The 20339-nt window shown below is 38.1% G+C and overlaps 1 protein-coding gene across 1 annotated transcript in view; it reads left to right on the forward strand.

The window, feature by feature from the left end:
* Positions 1–448: 448 nt before the first annotated feature.
* Positions 449–20339, forward strand: part of pip5k1bb (phosphatidylinositol-4-phosphate 5-kinase, type I, beta b) — a 45755-nt gene continuing 25864 nt past the window's right edge. The window contains exons 1-4 of the mRNA XM_030142770.1: positions 449–621; positions 14787–14886; positions 14996–15064; positions 17067–17197. Coding sequence (XP_029998630.1) covers positions 14996–15064; positions 17067–17197 — 200 coding nt within the window. The 5' untranslated portion in view covers positions 449–621; positions 14787–14886. The remainder of the gene's footprint in view (positions 622–14786; positions 14887–14995; positions 15065–17066; positions 17198–20339) is intronic.

Here is a 20339-nt window from a genome sequence, read left to right on the forward strand (position 1 = left end):
GACTCAGTCAAATTTAAAGAGCGAAGTGCCAGGAGCAAGGGCATTTATGGTTTTACAAATTAAAATTGTACAGTTTGACTTGGTTTGTCCATGTATGTCAAAGGTAAACTAGGGTCAGGGATCAATGAATAGTATTCGAGGTACTGTATGTCAAGGCTGTTGTACATATTAATGAAATAAATTCATGAAACATGCTCCTTTTTGCTCTCTACTACTCTGATGTTTCTCTATAATTTGTCCATTATTGTCCATTATGTCTAAGTCTCTCCCTTTGTCATCATGCAGCCCTGTCCACTGGGGCACAAATAATGGATTCATTGCTGCTTTTGTCCTGCAGAGGGCATGTTGGAGTTATTTTTCAGCTTCTGGATCCAGTGGCGCACTGAATGGCATGGTAGTGCGTAAAAGAGGCAGGGCAGGGACAGAAACACAGAGCTCCTCACTGTGACTGGAGTCTCCTCACTAGTGCACAGACTGTGGTGGAAACAGGCAGTGCGTGTATTTTTCATACCCGCATTTATTCATCTGTTGGGGAAAAGGCTTTTCTGAGAGGACCGCTGCGGGAGAAAAAAAGACATTTTACCTAGGAGATCACGCAGAGGAAAAGACGATCGGCTGACTGTGAGTTTGATATAAACACCACGAAACAGTAGAAATCCTGAGATGTTTCATGTTAGGTTTGAACTACACGGACGCCTTTGGCTGGACTTGAGTGTTTGAAGGTGTCAGTTGTTGGGTGTCGCAGACAGGTGAAAAACTGCAGGTGTGAGCTCAAAACTGAACCAAGTCCAGCTGTTCAGGGTCTGTAAGGGTACAAAGGTGTCATTTTAAAAAAAAATTATTTTATTTTTTCAAAGGTGTCACTCTGTGATCATATACCTGACATCAGTGTTTAGGCTGCCTTTCTGTGTCTTTACACATTATATTATAATAGAAATAGATAGTGTGTTGGTCATGTCAGACAGATCCATAACAGATTTGAATGATGTTAAATATCTCATAGCTGTCATTGAGTTACACTGTTGCACACAACCAGTATGGGCCTGTTTGTTTGCTGTATCAACATTATCTTTCGGTTGATGTTTCCTAATTAATGAGGAAGTTTTATGTTTAATGCGTCTGAGGTGCATTTACTGAGAAACTGGAAGTCTGTCTGTCCAATGTGGTGGGAAATGAGGCAAGCATGTTTAAAGGTTGAGTAAGACATTTTCAGTCATGTTAAGGATCAAAACATGAACATGAACTTATAAGCTCTAAATGTGTGTGTTGTGTTTAGATACTGCTGTGTGAAAGTACATACCCATGTGGTCCAGGAGACAGATTTGTAACCATTTAGCTGTGTTTAGTATTAGATCCAGCTTTGGACCAGGCTTTCCTTTACTGGCCTCAGCCTCAGTATCTATCACATTAACACTGCACTTTGCAGTCAGGTGTCACATTTCTTCTCTTACTAACTGGCAACTATGAGCCTTTCGTGATCCATCATCTCACCACAGCTGGACGGTCACTGTGAAATAGCTTCACCAGACCAAAGAGAAAAACACATAACTGGCTATTTTGTCTGATGTTGTGAGAATCTGAAAAGAAAGTCGCAGTATCCGGTGAATGACGAGAATGCACTGGTAATAATAAAATGGTATTGTAAATGTGCTTACACTATTAGACACCTGACTAAATACAAGCACTGCATCACATTCATTGTATATTTTTTAAATTCACTTATTAGTTAAAATGACAAAATCATTTGAAAAGTTTCCTAAATCTCCTCAGTACACACCTTAAATATATCAGTTTACCATCACTGAGGAAGAAAGAAACCAGGAAATTATCACATTTTAATATGCAACAGGGACTTTTTGTTCTTAAAACATGATATACCTACCATCAGTGAAACTATTTACGATTAATTTACTGTTTGACAACTGATCACTGAAACATTGCCAATCTGTTAACTGCACTAGATTATCACAAAAGTCTAAAACTGGTTTGTCTCACAGTTGATGACAGCTTTTGCTTTGTCATAGTGAAGGAGGAGGCAGCTGTTTGTTCATTTGAGGACATACAACATGAATGACAAATGTTTAACTTTTTGATTCAATTGCCTTCATTTAATTAAGAGAATCATTTGCTGATAGAGGACTATGAATTTCTTATACATTCTGGACTGTATCATATAAAACATCTTGTCCTGTTTGTTGAGTGATCAGTTTCTCGTGCTGTTTTGTGTGTGTTTGTCCCCTTAAATAATGCAGACATTCAGTCAAGATGGGATCACCGTGTGCTGGAGAAAATTAATAATTACGCAAATCTGAATCGTTTAAAACCAATTCCAGGGCAAAGTAGTTAAAGAGAAATGCAAGCCTGTGGTTTCTTTTACAAACTTCCTCTTGATTCCTGATTTGACTCTGAGGCAGTGCATTCTGCCCATGTGGGGCTGGGGTGGTCAGGGGATTTTTGAAAGGGAAAACGATTCATGCAAATCTGCTGCCTTCTTCTTGGGAATATAACACCTGAGCTGCTGCTGCTGCTGCTGTCTCCTGTCTATGCACAGAAATGCTGCCTGTCAGCGTGTGAGCAGCATCCATATTATGTAATATTTTCCATCTGAGTAGCAGCAGAAGCGCCAAAACCCTTTACAGCCAGCACCTGTCAACACATCATATTTATAATGAGGTTCTGAGTTTATTTTCTTGTTTTAGGATTTTGCTGCGGTGGATTCTGTCTCTGAAATGAGTTTATATTACAATACTAAATGCGGCTATCTGCATTAATGGATAACACTAATTTAAAGCTGAGTGTCCTTTCTTATTGTATTGTTTCGTAGGTCTGTATATTTAGCCTGCCGCATCAGCTTCCTGTGAAGAGGAAGCACAACAATTAACGGTTGTAAAAAAATTTTGTGCAGTCTTGTGATTTTAGGCCAAAGAGCACTCTGTGTACTGTGCTTATACTGTCCCATGGGATGCCAGTAGTGATTGTATAAATATCAGGCACATGAGGCTGATTTAAGACAGTTACATAAGTCAGTGTCCTAAACAGTAGTTCCCAGCTCTCTCTGATTCCTGATAATGGTCAGATGATGTGTCCTGTGTCCACATTGCATGGGTGTGGGTCAGCGTCACGTCCATTTAAGATGTTGTGATAAAAAATACTTCACTGTGCTGTGATAATGAAATCCAGCACCTTGTAATGTTTTTGAGGGCACCCACTCCAGTGCAATACTCCGTACTGAAGTGGCTTTGTATTTGCAGTTGCAGGGAGTTAAAAGCATAACATGATAAAATGTTTTCTTTTCAGAGTACGTCACCGTAAGTTAATCAGCACCTTGTCCACTTTTTCTTCTCTCTTCTCTCAGCTCAGTTGTAGCAACCAGTTGTTTCTGCTTTCAGCTTAATTATAGCCAACCAGCACAAATACTGACAAAGGTTTCCATTCAGACAAAAACAAAATGAGATGACAAAATACTGCTCTTACCTTTATCAGTTTGAAGACTTAGAATCAGATTGTTTGGCTGATAGAACTTTTTTATTTCACTTTTACCATGGTTTAAGCTGTGGTGGCAGTGGGACGTCATGTATGATGTTTGGTTAATTAGTGTTTGGTGTTTGCAGGAATCACATAGGAATTTCGAATAATGATTACTTTTTGAGTGGTTAATCTTGTGCTGTCTTAAAGCAACACCACTGAACTTTTGCTTGCAGGGTCCCCCTAAAGTCAAGAAATGGTATTGTCTGTAACAACTGTTGTAAAATCTCTATATCGGTAATACTCGAGCATTTGTTGACAAGCCATTGATGCTGGCAAACTTCCTGAGGCATGACAGGAGACATACTGATAGAAGTTTCCTAGGGTCTTCCTCAGTGAAACATGATTAACATCTCCCAATATAAAGTTCGGAACCTCTGGTGACAACATCAAATACAATGTGGGAGACTGAATCGGCATTTCCCTTTGCAAAGGGAAAGTGAAACTTAAGATGCATTACTAACTGCCGTTGTGGAGCTCATTTACCTTTTCCCTACCTCCTGAAATGTTGTAAACTTTAATTTGAGGGTGCAGGATGTTTGTTTTTTTCCCCATCCCCTAGAGGGAACTCCCAAGGCCAGTAAAATGGATACAACGACACCAAAAAAAATTGAATGTCTGGTGTCCATATTTGTTCTCTGATAATAACAGAGCTGCAGTATCGTTCATATAATGATCACCACAACTGTCTTTAGGACAAGAAGAAATGTGTTTTATCCAATGAAGTCAAAGTCTGACCTGCCTCCCTCAGAAAGGCGTTTTACACTCATAAGATAGACAAAAAAAAAATCTACCAGAATTTTTTTGAACACATGCAGTTAAGGCCTTAAATTGTTGAACTGGATTAATTGCCTGTAACTGAAAACAAGGTCTCCAGTTTTAATGATTTGTTTTTTTTATTGTTTTATTATGATTTTTGTGTAAATGGTGCCTCTATCTTCCTAAGTATATCCTGTTTATCTGTGTGGCTCTAGGGATAGTAAAGCTTAACTTACCATCTAAACCTAACTTAGACTGTGTGTACATACTATAGAGTATGTATTCAGGTTACATAGCTCAAACAAATGTGGGCTACTTTAACCTACTCAACAGATATTTTTTGACTAAACTTGATTTGTAATGGACTATATCATCGCTGCGCAGGCTGAGTTTTGACCCTCTACATGGTCAGACAGATTAATTACAGTTCTGCTAAATAAGCAGGTTCTTTTGGCATAAACCCTTGACAGGTCAGTGGGCAGAGTGACCCACATACTCTATTGATCGTAACACCTCTGTTCAGTTGTGTTGCACCTCTGTCTGTGCACAGCCTGCTCTACTCTGCTCTGCTCTGCTGTCTATGTGTGTTATCTGTTTTATTGTGCTCATTCATCTGCCAGGCTGTGCTAATGTCAGCACATGCCATATACGACTGATAGGCACCAGATCTCAGTCAGGACTTCATAATCACTGTCTTTTATTGTCGGTGTGATCGATGTTCACTCCAGAGGGTATAAAATCTACTTGAAAATGAAAGCTAAAGCCTCTTAATTTGTGCAAAATTGGATTTAATCTTCTTATTTGAAAGTCTCACTCTTAATTCTTCATTTACATTGTGGGATGGAAAGTCTCTAAGGTAATTAGTCCCTTTAAGAGCTAGTCATAAAGTGGTTATGTTCTGTGAAAAGGATTAAAAGGTGCTGATAGGATGTTTTACAAACCATCAGTATCAGTAGAACTCAGCTCTGGTAGTGGCTGATGTCTACTGTTAGCTTTCTCAAGTGGAATTACTAACTTTACAGGAAAACAACTCATAAAGTAAACCTAGAATCAGCAAGAATCTTTACGGGTAGTTTAAGAGGTAGGTCAATAGCAGATTTTTAGGAGCAGATAAAACCCAATAGCCGATTAATCTGACAAAGTCATGTGTAGAGTGAAGAGTCTGTCTTTTTATTAGAAACTGGATAAGTGTTAAGTTGGATATAAGTCAAAGTAATGAACACCTATCAGTTTAAATCACTAAGCATCGCAAATTAACCAGTTAATGTAGAACTCAGTGTCAGTTAAACTATTAAAACATATATTGGGGAAATTTTTAATCCTCTGTGTCAGTTTTTCCAGTTTAGAAGTCTAATGTTAGGTTTATAGTAAACGTTTGCCAAAAGTGATAATTTTATTGGTGTCTGTTAATCAGTGTATCTCTAGTTATATTATTTAGTGATCCAGACTTGTTTGTTGATTTTCTCACTCAAATATGTAGTATTTACTTAAATGCACCTTGAAATGCTAAAGTTTAGATGCTCAGTTAAACAGTTATCCAATGTCTTCTAAAGTCAGAGTTAGTTCCAATAGTATCAAATTTTGATCATGTTGATTAGACTTTTAAAGCCTATTGTTATTACAGCATACCTGCCTTTAAAAATGCACCGATCCATACATATAACTATTTCTTCAAAAACCCCTTAGCATCCAAATAAAGACCTAATTAATTAAAACAATCCCCCTTGTTGTGTAATTCTTTCCATGTATATTTCTCATACTTGCTTTATCCTTAATTTCCCATTAGTTCAATGATATGAGAAGACTGTCAACAAATTCCAATGTCATGTGCTGTTAAAATGCCCTTCATTTACTTTGTAGCAGCTGAATGTGGATGTAGAGTTTCCCAGTATTATCGCTTTGATCTTAATGACCTCTATACTTCCCTCCTCCCTGGCCTCACGTTGGCTCTGGTTTTTGAGAGGCTGAAAAAAACAAAATCCCCCAAAGGAGGCCTGAAGTAGCTCATAATTATGCCTTTCTGTGTAGTGATTGGTCGGTTGGCAAAGCAATTGGTTGGCAGCCTCGTAGGAATTCAGATTATTCAGTCTGTAATGTTTGTTGTTGTTGTTGTTGTTGTTGGTGTTCCGTGTCCCCCTCCCACGTTCCTGAAAAGTTTGCAGAGGCCTAGCCAGGGGAGAGACCAGTGTCCGCAGGAGTAAATAGGAAAAGAGAAATGACAAATTGAAAGTGTCAAAAAGAGGAGTTGGTGAAAACAACATGGTGTAAAACTGACCACATCCACTTTTCTTTTGTTTCTGGCAGTAACGTGGTGATATGCATATCTCATAAACCTGCCTGTTAACCCTATGACCTTCAGGAAAGTAAGAGGACCTTGGACTCTAGGGAAGGGCTGGGAAAACTTAGCTAGGCTTTGCCGTGATGATTGTGGGTAGGGCTCTTTTATACTCTCTGTGTCATGTGATCATCTCTTCCATGGGCTCTGGTGTTAAGTGTTGAGACTAGTTTTTGTTTTGCTGTCCATCTTTGGGCTGTCCCTTTGCTGACGAAACACTGGCTGTTTTGTCTATCGCTCAATCGGTGTAACCTCTGCCTGCTTCACTATCTTTAGAGAATATCGTCTATGTTTTCCCTCCATATACCCGTGTCTGTGTTTCGCTCACCCCCTTCTCTTCCTTCAGTTAATCATGTGACTGTTGGACACAGAGGGTGACCTCCACGCTGCTTCTCATGCAGAGCAGGGCTACAGAGACACACTCTGAATTACAAATACTGTACACAGCTTCTCCTTGGTCTTCTTGAGTTTTACTTACAACACAGAGTATACTATGAAACTGCCACATACTCTTATCATGTGCTTGTCTTATTACTACAGATTTACTGTTTGCATTACTACTCAAAAGGGCTGTTCTGTTGGGAAAATTCCTGTACTTTACTTACAAATAACACATTTTTCATTCTCTTCCTCATTTTATCTCCTGTCGTCTTCCGCTTCTAACATTTCCAGTCTCATCTGAAAGGTCATAGTCCTCTGTTGGCACTCTGCTACCTATTGTCTATTACCAAAAGGTCTCATACATACCCAACATGTGATATAAAAAGTAAAAATGTGCATGTAGTTGTCAGGCCAAGTGGTGAATCTCACACTACATGCACAGTGTTTTGCCCTCTAACAGAAATGTGCTGCTTTACGTAAATGATATGCACACGCTGTACACTCTGTACTTTTTTGTGTGATTCGTCAGGACCACTAGTTATTCTCAGAGCCCATTCTGTTTCATAAGGTTGATCACTCAGTCCAGTACTTTGCTCCAGAGTGCAATATCATGAATAATACAGAATAATATGGGGATTGTTGGGAAATTCTTTGCAAATTTTCATATTTTTCATGCAGTGTCACCAGTAAGTCAGATTTTACAATGATACGATTATATAACAAGATGCGTTTTTACTTTGAAAAAAACAAACAAACAAACAAAAAAACGTGTAAAAGCCCTTTAAGGTTAGACCACAACATAACTTATACTTACAATAGATATATTTATTGTGATATTATTGTTTTTCTTTGGTCTTCACTCTTCAGTTTATTTTACTCACATTGACCATGTTTCCATAAATGTCAAGTAAACTGGAAACAAAAGTTGAAAAGAAAATGCAAATTAGGTGCCTTTCCATTTTGGGGAGAATAAAGTAGGTGTCATGTTGTCAGAAAGTGGTGATATGGGCAACATTACACAGGACTGTAATAACCACAGAAGAAGAAACAGAGCATAGATTGTTTGCAAAGATGCTAGGGATCACCCAGCCGATGAGTCACATGAGTTAAATGGTCGCTACATCAGAATATGCATAGGATAAGTTAATCGAAATGCACATACAGTCAGCTAAAAGACTACTGCTAATACTTACATTTGTACAAGCATATTCTGAACTTGAATAAGCACTTAATGATTTTAGTTTTTAATGTTCTACCTTTAAATGTTTGAAATGTCCCATCAGTATTTGACATATTTTGACCATAAAAAAATCATTCAAAATCCCAAAACATCATCTTTTGCTAAAACTCCACCTTTGAAACTAGGGCTGGGTGATATGGAAAAAAATCATATGACGATAATTTTTTTCATATATGGATATAGATATATATCACAATATAAATCAAATCACTATTTTTGTCAAGCTTGAATTTTCCTTTACTCATAAGTTAGTTGTGAAGACATCAGAAGGTTATTTTTTTTTATCATTGTATTTTTAGTAAGTCTTTTGAACATACAAAAAGTAAGATAAACACTGAGACAGAGGGTTATTTTTGATTTAAATATGATTTATTTTCTGTCAGAGGTTGAACATGACAGATGTGCTTAAGAACATTATACAACTGTTTCAGATAAATAAAACAGGTACATATATTTAAAACTAAACTAAAAGTCTGACGAGCAGGCAAAAGCTTTAGAGTCTTAAAAGAACACAAACAAAACAGACCATCTCCACGAAACAGTACTGGGGGTATATACGTGGTGCGTTCCTTAACTACCTTTACTGGTGTAAAACCGAAAGTGAAACTTAAGGTGAGCGTTTGCATTCTTTGCATAGGCTACATGTATTGGTTCGGTACACCTCTGTTTTGTATTGAAGGCCCCGAACTGAAATGGTTCACACCCTACTTTTCAGTAACCTGGTCGCCTCAGTTCTCGGTCACATTTTCTCTTGAGGGAACACTCATTACCTCCCGCTGCAGCCCAAACATTAGTGTGTGTGCTCTTACACTGCTCTTACACTTGTGCTGTGTGCGTCAACCTAACTTGACGTGGCTCTAGCGTGATTGGTTCATTGCAGCGCTACTTAATTATGATTGGCTGCTCTTATGTCTGTCAAAACATGGACGAATGAATTATCGAAGTTGTATCGAGGATGCCTCATATTTCTGTTGAGGAAAAGTTATTTTGCAATCTATATTGTTATTGTTTTATCACCCAGCCCTATTTGAAACCTAACATAAATATTAATTTGACATTTATATGAGTTAACATTAACATTATGTGTCAGGAGAGCATTACCAAGCCCCATGTAATAATGTAATCCTCATGGGCTGCCAGTAGGGCATGAGGTTTGTTTGGTTTTGTTTTGTTTTGTTCAGCTGTATAGTTTCCACACTTCTTTGCCAGTTCTGCCTGTCTGGTTTATTCTGCCACACACACCTCTGAAACTGCAGCAGCTTCTGTCTCCGAGGGATGATGAAAAGAAACACACCTCTAGAGGATACAGTGAAATATGGAACAGAATGCACCAAAAACAATCCAAAGTAATACCTTCCTGCTGTTTTACAGCTTTATTTATTGTTGAAGCTCAGGAGGGAGAGGAAACAGACAGGGTGTGTGCACATGTGTTTATGAGATGTTGAACTGTAGAAGTTTATGTATGTTTACATGTTCAAACTGTGCATTTATGTCCTGTTTACCTTGAGTAACAGTATTTTTGTCTTTGAAATAAGTGGAATTGAGAGGTGCTCTTTCTCCCGGTTTAGGTGAAACATGTTGGAGATGACTGTGCAGGTATTTGTGTTGTCATTGTCACCTTCACTTGAAGCCTCTGTGCTCCGTTTCCTTTGTGTCATTGTCAGTCGTTACTAAAATATGAACAACAACCACATCGTGACTGTTTATGACAGTTACCTAATGTGTTTGCTATTGTCACTTATGGGATTCATTCTTTCTAATTGCTGTGGTATGATTCATAACAGGTTTAACACATTTGACAGAAGCAACTATTTTACACAGTTGGGGTAAATAAACCAATTATGCATTCGCACTGTCACACGGAACAGCAAATAAGTGTCGGAAAACTAATTACTGTCTCCCCACAACAAATAAACATACAGCTATGATTTTCTTTCTTCTGTTACTCCGCTGTTCCTTTTATCATGGAATAATCTGTATTTCTGGATATTGTAAAAAGCAAGTAAAATTGATAGAATTTAAAAATATATATATTTAGCCAGGGACCTCTGTTCTGTGAGCCATAGTCCGTTAAGTTGATGAAGCAGATCCCTTGCGGTTCAGCTAAACTGACCCCCCCATCCATCCCCCTCATGCATCTTCATGATTGTTTCCTCCCAAATCCAGATATCTGCACTTATCCAACATCTCACACTTGCAGATGGTGAAGGTCATGAAAGCCCAGTGGTCCAATATCCAGCCCTGGGCATTGTTAGTCGCTTATTGATTCTCCATTATGTCTCAAATCTGCTGCAGTAATCCAATAGTATCAGGGGACTGAAGCAAAGCACAGAAAATAGTAACCTATATGTAGTATCTGTGTGTCCTTCCTAGCAGAGATCCTGGTGATATAAACTGTGAAAGATGCACTGACCAGGTAGAAAAGCTTGAAAATGGTTGTGCTCTTCTTTAAGAATTGCTGCTCCACTTACAGTAATATATTCATCTGTTCCTTTGCTACAAGAAAAACACCAATTAAATTAGATACTAGTGTGCTACTTCTTCTTATAGTCTTGTTGTCAGTGTTATCACTACGGTTCTGCTCAGTAAGATCAGTGAGTTACTCTCTACTGCCGAGACATGTCGACATTTTAGATGTACTGAATCTGCATTTTCCTCATACCAGACGGCCAATGTCTGCTCTCACCACGGTATTTTCCTTGCCAAGACTGTTTGGCTATAGACCGACTATTTGACTTACACAGGGGCTGGCTGGCACCCTTGGCAATTTCCCTGAAGGAGGAGATACTGCCCAAGAGCCACTGTTTGATCTGGACTCAAGAGTGTTTGTTTGAAGGGAGGTAGAGTTTCTGACAAGGGCGTGTGGATGGACTGGAACAGAGTTGTTTTTTTTTTTTCAGAAATAGAGAAACTTGTAAAAGAGATATGAAGGTATGAAGAGGTTTATTTATATAGCAAGTTTTAAGAATAGAAGACACAATGTTCTCTGCAAATAGGAAAGATAAACTAGAGCAGTTTTTTGTTGACCGAGTTTGGGTTTTCACAATAACCCACTTTCTGTAAGAGCTTCTGTGAGTTTGCAAAGAAACCTGAAGTTAAAGCAATTTTGTCATTTAGATTTTTTTTGTGGAAATCTGATTTGTGTGTTTGTTTTGTTTGAAATACATTTGACATCTGTGAAATGGAAATGGTCCCATGATGGAGTTAATGTCACTCTACTTTCCAGGTTGCATTTCAGTTTAGTTTATTTATTTATTTATTTATTTATTAGGGACAGTGCATATGAATGAACATCTAGAACAAGTGCAGCTGGAAATATGCCAGATTGTAGGAACAATGCTAAATTCTATCTGTAGTCCCTAGGTGGTGACAAGAAAGACAAATGACGAAAGACAATGCATCATAAAAACACATAAAGCAACACAGTGAGGACAATCTACTGATGGTCACAGGCTTGGTTTTCCTTCATCCAATGTTTAAGTTGTAATGTGAAGGAGGCATAAGGATTAGCCTGTCTTGGACTTTTTCATAGGAAACAGATAGAGCAACCCCTTACACACATGCAAACACACTGATATATTAAATTATGAGCCTTAAAGAGATTATTTGATTATTTTTCATACATATTTAGTACAGGGTTGACTTTGTATTGATCAGTTATATCGTGTTACCCATTTGGTTGTCATCCAAGCCACGAAACATCCCCTATCTGCTAGACACATTGATTTTTGTCAAAGACACATTTTCTGAATTTGTAGCACCCAGTAATGTAATTGTAAGCAGTGTGAAAGCTGCCTTTCTTTGTTACGCTCTACACCCCTGTTTTTGATTATGATAATGCATCCATCACTTTTCACCCCGGTGTCCATCCATCTGTCTGCCTCCCTTTGTTGAGAGGTGAACAACAATCCTGCTGTTGTTGGCTGCAGCTGTGGGCCTCTCATGGATTGTTCTGGAAACAGTCTGTTGGTGCACCGGCTGGGCTCTGGGGTCAGGTGAGAGGGAGAGAGACCAGCTCCAAACAATCCCTTTTAACACTGACACTCGGAGCCAGGACTGAGCACGGAGCCAGACAGGCCTGCAGGCTTATTAAAATTCCTCAGGTTCAGAGCACAGAGCCAGTCTGCAGTCCAACAGCTCAGGTGGATCCGCACCTTACATCTCAGCACTGAAACTGAATTCTCATTCATGTCTAATCACACAGGTCATGATTAATAACAGGATATTATATAATTTATAGTGACTGTATTAGAGTAGGTATAAATGACGAATAGCCCAACAAGACAAGAAGCAGCTTTGATCTCTACATTATGCAAAGCGGTGTTCTTTTAGCCAAAATGTATCTGTACTAGTGGTGTCTCTGTTTATAGCAACAGCAGAGCCGGTTCACAGATAAGGACCCAGTCCTGGAGATAAGAGCTTAGTGTCTGCGACATTCTTTTAACATCTGAATGTGCATGTGTGTATCCATCTAAAGATGCCCTCTTGAAAGTTATTTTTGAATACAGACAGAACATATTTGGTGCTTGTTGCTCCCTTCTCAACTGGTAAGTGACATGAGGTTCAGCGCTCTGACGTAGTTTCATGGCAGGTGGTGAGTGAAAATAAAACTTGTTTTTCAGGGAACTGATGATTTTCTTTCAGGTAAAAGATGTAGGTGTGCACAGCTGAGTAATACAGACAAAATGTCCTGTCATATGTGCATGTGTATATTTATGTACATCACACATAACATATGCGTTTGATGTGACAGGACACTGCGAAACTATGTCCTCCAGTTTCCACTGCCATTAAAAAACAGGTTTATGTAAGATAATTCTCCTATCAGCGCTTTTGACCAAGATACTGATGAAGGCCTGGAATTTGTCCCTGGGCGCCTTCAATGGCAGCTCACTGCTCCTCATGCGCTAATGCTAATGCTAATGCTAATGCTAATGCTAAGCGTGTAGTAGGATGAGTGAAGTTAGTTAATCTTTAACCTTTACTGTAACTACACATCATGGTGATTTAAAATTGTATGATATGGTTTAAAATAGCCACACTGCTTCATCATATTTTTGATTATTTTCCTCTTTTGTGTTAATTTATGAGACAACACTTAAGTTTAGAAACAAAATATGGAAATTAGCTAAATTTACTCTACAGGACAAGCAAAAACAATGGCTGCAACAAGCACTAGTCACATTTTTTTTTTACCAACAAATGAAAATAATGCTGATACCTGAAATTTGTTATCTCCCACTTTCTTTGCTGAACCAAAATCAGAAGAATTACACTGTCAAAATAAAAATGTGGGGCACATATGTCTGGTAACCTTATACGTCTAGTTAAGCAGTTTTCCTGTCCAAAACATGTCTGAAGATTTGTGAGATTCTGAAAGATCCCACGTGCATTGCCTAATGTCTGCTGGTAGACACATTTGTATGAACACATATGTCATCAAAACTCTGAATGTTATTGCTACTTGGTAAGAATGTGCCATGTACCATAGTAGTCCATGTTCAAGTCCAGTCTTACCTGTGTTTCCCTATCTTCTGCCTTTCCTGCCTCAGAAATTAAGTGGAAAACTGCCAATAAAATATTCTATGCTGAGCGTCTTAGACTGTGATTTTGTAAGGATGTGACACAGCAGCAGAGACAGGCTATAATACCTGAGTCTGAGACCTGCAGGTGAATTTATATGCAGGTGGTGGAGTGACTGCAGGCCTGCCAGAGCTTATCACACAATGTCCAAACTTTTCCTGGTGTGTCTGTTTAGTCTCCACTCCCTGTAGGCATCCCTGTTTTCTCATTCATTTAAAAATGCACAGACAGAAGCATAGTTATGTCCTCCTGGAGGTGTGAAACAAGAAGAGGAAAAGTAAGAAAAAAGTGAAGGAGGGAGAAAAACATAGGAGTGGTTCAGGAAAATTCATGGAGAATATATTGAGATGGGCATTTTTTACAGCTCACTCCGGACTTGGTTATGCTGTAAACTGGGCAGGGCCAGCGGATCACTTTCTGGCCTCAGGCTACACCTCAGTCACACACTGCAGTTCTGCCCTTGTATGGGGTGTTATTAATCCAACACACACTCATGTCCTGCTAAGGAAAGTGGAAAAATGTATAGAAAGTGCAAAGTCAGATGCCAGTAGATTTAAAAGCACTTAACACCTGCAAGCCGGCGTTTGTGAAGAGAATCACATTATTCTCCATAAAAAGATGGTAACCAGAGGGGTTGAGACAGTTACTGTTCACATTCACGCACATATTGCATAATGCATGATTGATTGTCTTTTGCTACAGGATAGTTCAACAAAAATAGACTAATTTGCCTCAGTGCGGCTTGGATTAACAGGATAGAAGCAGCATATAATGGCCTAGAACTGAAAGTACACGAATGTATTAGTGGTTAATTAAGGGATATTTGCTGGTGGACATGTTCTCCCATATCTTGTTACATCTTATGTTCAGAGTGCTTTGCTTGATGCACATGCTGTGAGCATTTTTTGCCCTATTTTTTTTTTTTTTTAAATAGTAACTCATTCTGCTTCTGTTGTCTTGCAGAGGCTTCCCTGATCCAAAACTACTGATGTTTCCACAACCTCACAATCAAAACATGTTACCCTGATCGATGTTCATCTGGCATAGCTTTTCATAAAGCAAGGCAAGTTTAAGGTTTTGATTGCTTAGCAAAAGAAATGGAATCATTAGAAGCAATCTGACTGTTATTGCCATAACTTTGGTGTTTTTATGCTGCTTTATTTTGGTTTTAGATGTCAACCACAACAGAAAATGGTATGGGAGGGCCTTGGAGCACAAGCAGAGAGAAAACGTACAAAAAGGTAAAACTTTTCATATAATTTCTGACTATACTTGGGTTTATTTTTATTTATATTCCTCTTGTGACGCATGTGAACCTGCTACCATAATATTTATTTTGGAATGCCAATGTTCAGAGCCACCAAGTCCAAACCCTTGTAACTCTTAGTCACATGAGTCCTTATAAATGTCCTTCTACAGCACATAATGTTCTGACCCTGCCGCGGCAGACTGCCAGCGATCAGTCAAATGCTGGTCACACTTGTTTTCTTTCCCTTTTTCTACTTTTACTGTAGACGCCACTGCTTATCACAGCATTTCTTGAGAAGTCACCATTGCATGCCTCTCCATGGTTGTTAAGATTGTTCAGGTTGGGACTAAAAACTGGTGATGGGTGTTAGTGTAGTGGTTCCAACATGACTACTCTTATGTTTCCCAGCCTATAGATGTTTTGTTTTGTGTTTTATGTGTCTGTGTCAAAAAGGAAGTACCAAATTTTACTATGCTTAGTTAAAGCCTCCAGAAATTTTGCTTGAAATAGTAAAATACATGTTATCATAGTTGAGTGAATCAATAAAAAGAATATTAGCTAAACCTTAACCTAAAAACAGTCAATTCTACTTTTTAGACCATTTCTTACTCTGTGTAGGTGTGGCTGATCACCTTATTGTTTTGTTGCTGAAAGTTAGAAAACCTCACTGTGAAAACCTAAACTCAACAAAATACCTAATAATGTAGATTCGCATTATGTCAGCAGATAGATAACTATATTCCTACATATTTAGTTGTGAACTTTCATTTATGGCGGCTACTTAATTTGAGTTTGACTGTCCATATAAGATGATAGCTGTCTCCTGGGCGTGTTTCTCATAAGGAAAGTGAAGGGAAATTAAAAAATCGAGGCTTTTTTTTCTAGAAAAAAGAAAATGACACAAGATAGACCAAAACCAAACAATCAAACAAACAGAAGAAACAATGGATCATTTGACATGTGAAGACAGACAAAATAAGAGCTGAAATGATTAATCGACTGGAATCCATTAAAAAAATTACTCGATTACAATTTTCCTGAATCCAAGGTTTGTTTCCTTAATTTCATTGCTGCTAAATATTGGTATCGCACATGGATCACCACAAACAACATGGAGTATAGCTCAGAAGAGACAATGTGTTGTAATTAGGATGTGTTCACTTTTCTTCATTGGAACCATCATTTCCTCCTTTAAACTTTTAAGCTTTAACACAAACATTCAAAATATTTCCTTTATTTCTTTAAGTTGTATGTTAGCTGTTGGTAAGTTGTGTACAAATGTGTTGAAGACTGCAATGCACATATTGTTTGTAGATATCATTTGACTTGTTTGGTGTTGTTAATATATACAGATATTTTTATATGTACTTTTATGGTGTTGTTATTTCTATATAGATATTTTTTAAGTGTCCTTTTACTTGTATACTTTTTGTGGTTGTTTCAGGTGAGTCTGGAATAAAGGTTGTTTGCCATTTTCATGTCTTTTTCACATTTTTGCTATATTTCTCAGATTGTTTAATCGAATCAACAAAAATAACCGATAAATTAATTACAAAATTACAATTACTTAATTTGAGTTGGACAACTAATTGGGATCTTTCTTATAACCAATTTGCTGTATGTGTAATAAATCTTAATAACCGTGTCTAATTTAAAACCAATATCAGAAAGTTTACACAAGACGTAACCGAAAATATTGACATTCTGGATGGACGCTAATAGTTTGATTTGCTATTATAAAATCCTAGATTTCATAATAGGGCTATTGTGTATTTAATTCAAGGTTTCCAGAGTTTTATCAGGTTTTTTTTTTTTTTATATGTTCTGCTTTCATTTTAATGTCATCCACTCTGTGTCACAGTAGGTAAAATGATGAAGTAACTTTTAAACGCAGGGTTAACTTCATTACCACCGCCTATTTACCTTTTGTATTCAGTTTGACAGGAACACAAATGATGTGCCCGATGTTTTCTTTTCATTTTTTTCCCATTAAGACCACGTCATCAGCCTTGAAGGGAGCCATTCAGCTTGGTATCGGCTACACAGTGGGTAACCTCACCTCTAAACCTGACAGAGATGTTCTTATGCAAGACTTCTATGTGGTGGAGAGTGTTTTTCTTCCCAGGTTAGTGCTTCTGTTCAGCTGTGCATCCTCTATATAATCTACACATTCTCTACAGCACTCAACCATTACAGCTGTTGTTCACTAATTGTTTGCACATTACCTACAAAATAACAAACAGACTTTTGATTAAGACTGAGGTTATTTGTCTACATGTGCCAGTGATTAATAGAAGTGCTTAGTGCTTCGTAAAAAGGTAACAGTCTGCTACAGTTTCTTGACTCTGCAAAGGAAATGAACGGAAAGGGACTAAGTGCTCAGCTTTGCCTGTCTACCTACTAAAAATTATATGTCTGGGCTGTATATTAAAAACATTCGAAACTATTCTGGGTCATTACCCTGTGGAAACTGCTGGCACTTGGTTTTTATTCCAAAGATTTTATGCTTCCACCACAAGCTGCTGCCATCATCAGTTATCAACAAAGTGAATATTGCAAGTCTACGTTATGATGCATGGATAAAACTGTTCTAGTGGATTATCCTGCCAAGAAGTGTGAAATCAGCTTACAGTGTGCCTCTTACTGCCACAGCGACCACCATACGACAGTTTGTGGCAGCTCTGTCTTTAAACTTACATCATAAGCTTAAAGAAACTGTTTTTGTGATTCAGAGCATGCCGGGGAAGTCTTTGAAAGTGCAATTCATGCATCCACACACACATTAACACATAGACACCCATTGTATTAGCTTAGTGGAAGTTGCAGTAAGAAAATGTAATTTACTAGTATACAATGCCATCTCTCAAAAACATGCAAGGATTAATACAAATGGAAATGGAAAGGGACTTTATTGGTCCGTCATTGATCTGTGGCCAAATATTTGGATTATTCCAGACTGTCTTTAGCTTTAAAATGAGAACTCAAATGCCTACCAGGAAATGGCTTGTGGTTTACCTTTGAGATGGTGCATCAGGATATGTAAACTAAGTATGGTTTATGCAAATGTTGTCTCGGCACGCACATCAACCTTCTACTGTCCTGTTCCTCAGCAACATCCAAACATAGCTTTCAGTTTCCTTGTTTCCCCAACACTCCTTGTTCAAAAATATGTACAGTTTGATTTGTGCCTGTTATGTCATCCTCAGTCTTTACACAATCCAGACCATTTTTATATAATGTCCATATAAGATAATAGCTGTCTCCTGGGCCTGTTTTTCATAAGGAAAGTGAAGGGAAATTAAAAAATCGAGGCTTTTTTTTCTAGAAAAAAGAAAATGACACAAGATAGACCAAAACCAAACAATCAAACAAACAGAAGAAACAATGGATCGTTTGACATGGGAAGACAGACAAAATAAGAACTGAAATGATAAATCGACTGGAATCGATTAAAAAAATTACTCGATTACAATTTTCCTGAATCGAAGGATCGTTTCCTTAATTTCATTGCCGCTAAACATTGGTTCTGCATTTGTGTTTCACATGGACACTTATTGTGACGCACATGGATCACCACAAGCAACATGGAGTATAGCTCAGAAGAGATGATGTGTTACAATAAAGATGTGTTCACTTTTCTTCATTGGAACCATCAGTTCCTCCTTTAAACTTTTAAGCTTTAACACAAACATTCAAAATATTTGGCTGTATTTCTATAAGTTGTTTGTTAGTTGTTAGTAAGTTGTATACAAATGTGTTGAAGACTGCAGTGTACATATTGTTTGTAGATGTCATTTGACTTATTTGTTGTTTATATATACAGATATTTTTATATGTACTTTTATGCTGTTGTTATTTCTATGTAGATATTTTTAAAATATCCTTTTACTTTTATACTTTTTGTGGTTGTTTCAGCTGGTTCTGGAATAACGGTTGTTGGCCATTTTCATGTCTTTTTCACATTTTTGCTATATTTTTCAGATTGTTTAATCGAATCAACAAAAATAATCAATAAATTAATTACAAAATTACAATTACAAAATTACTATCACAGAAATCACAATTAATTACAATTAATAAAAATAATAGATATCTGCAACCACAGAAAAAGCATTTCTATTTTTGCATTTTTCTTTGTGTCTTTCCTTACTTTTCTTTGGTTCTGCTCTGTTCTCTAAGAACATAAAAACCCTACTCTTTCTTTTCGAAGACAAGTGTGTGTTTCCTAAGAGAGCGGCTGAGTGATGGCGATGGCTCTCACATGCTTTTATTGCCTCTCTCCCTCTCACCACTTCTGCCACTTTTCCTGCCCTTGTTGCTGTTCCTCTTTGGAGGGATTTTCTGCTGTTGTTTGTCCTGTCAGTCGAGTTTTGGATGATGAGAGATGTCGCAGTCCCTTTGACTCCCACGCACACACAGGTTTTGTTTCTCGGTGTGTGTATCTCTGACAACCAACACACGCCTTTGTCACAGCAGACACACACACACAGACACACACACAGATGTCTCCCTGATTAGATTGAATGAAACATTTCCCCGTAGCAGTCTGTTGTTAAACAGTTACCAAGCAAAGCATACCGTCACGAACTGTCCATCACTGATGACAGCTCCATGCAGCTCTATATCGACCTTGTACACTAAACAGAGCAGTCAGATTTCATTGTAGAGTAATCACAGGTATAGTGTTACGCAGCAAACTCAGACCATATCCCATTACTGAATTTAACACCAGCTCAAAACAACAACACAGTAGCCCCGTTGCCCAGAAAACCAGCCACAATATTAGCCAGATTTAGAACCGTCTTGGGAATCAAAAACCTTTATTAGCCTACTTACTGTAAATTTAGGCTCAATGAGACTGAATCCTATGAGAGCTTATTTGATGAAAGAACAACTGGCCGACTCATGCTAACCTTTTCAGGCGTTTTACTCCTGTTGTTCCCCAGGGACACGTGTTAGGTTGGATACAAATCAGGGTCGGCCTTTGTCAAAGCCGGTCGGAATCAGGTCTCACTGTACAGTCAAGACTGCAAAAATGTAGGTTATTGTGTTTGTGTTTGTTTTTGTATTACCTTTCTCCCCCTCGGAGTCAAGGCTCATGTGTTGTGTAATGCTGTTTTGCATTGTTTAGACTAAGGAATCAGATCCATCTTGTGTCTCCAGGGGATGAACTCTATACAGGCAACTTTGTCACTACAATGCAGGTGAATCTGGGTTCCCAAGGACGACTTTAGCAGAGTCTGTTCATTCATGGGTGGAGCACATTA

The sequence above is a fragment of the Sphaeramia orbicularis genome, chromosome 9, assembly GCF_902148855.1.
Source record: "Sphaeramia orbicularis chromosome 9, fSphaOr1.1, whole genome shotgun sequence".
NCBI lineage: Eukaryota > Metazoa > Chordata > Actinopteri > Kurtiformes > Apogonidae > Sphaeramia > Sphaeramia orbicularis.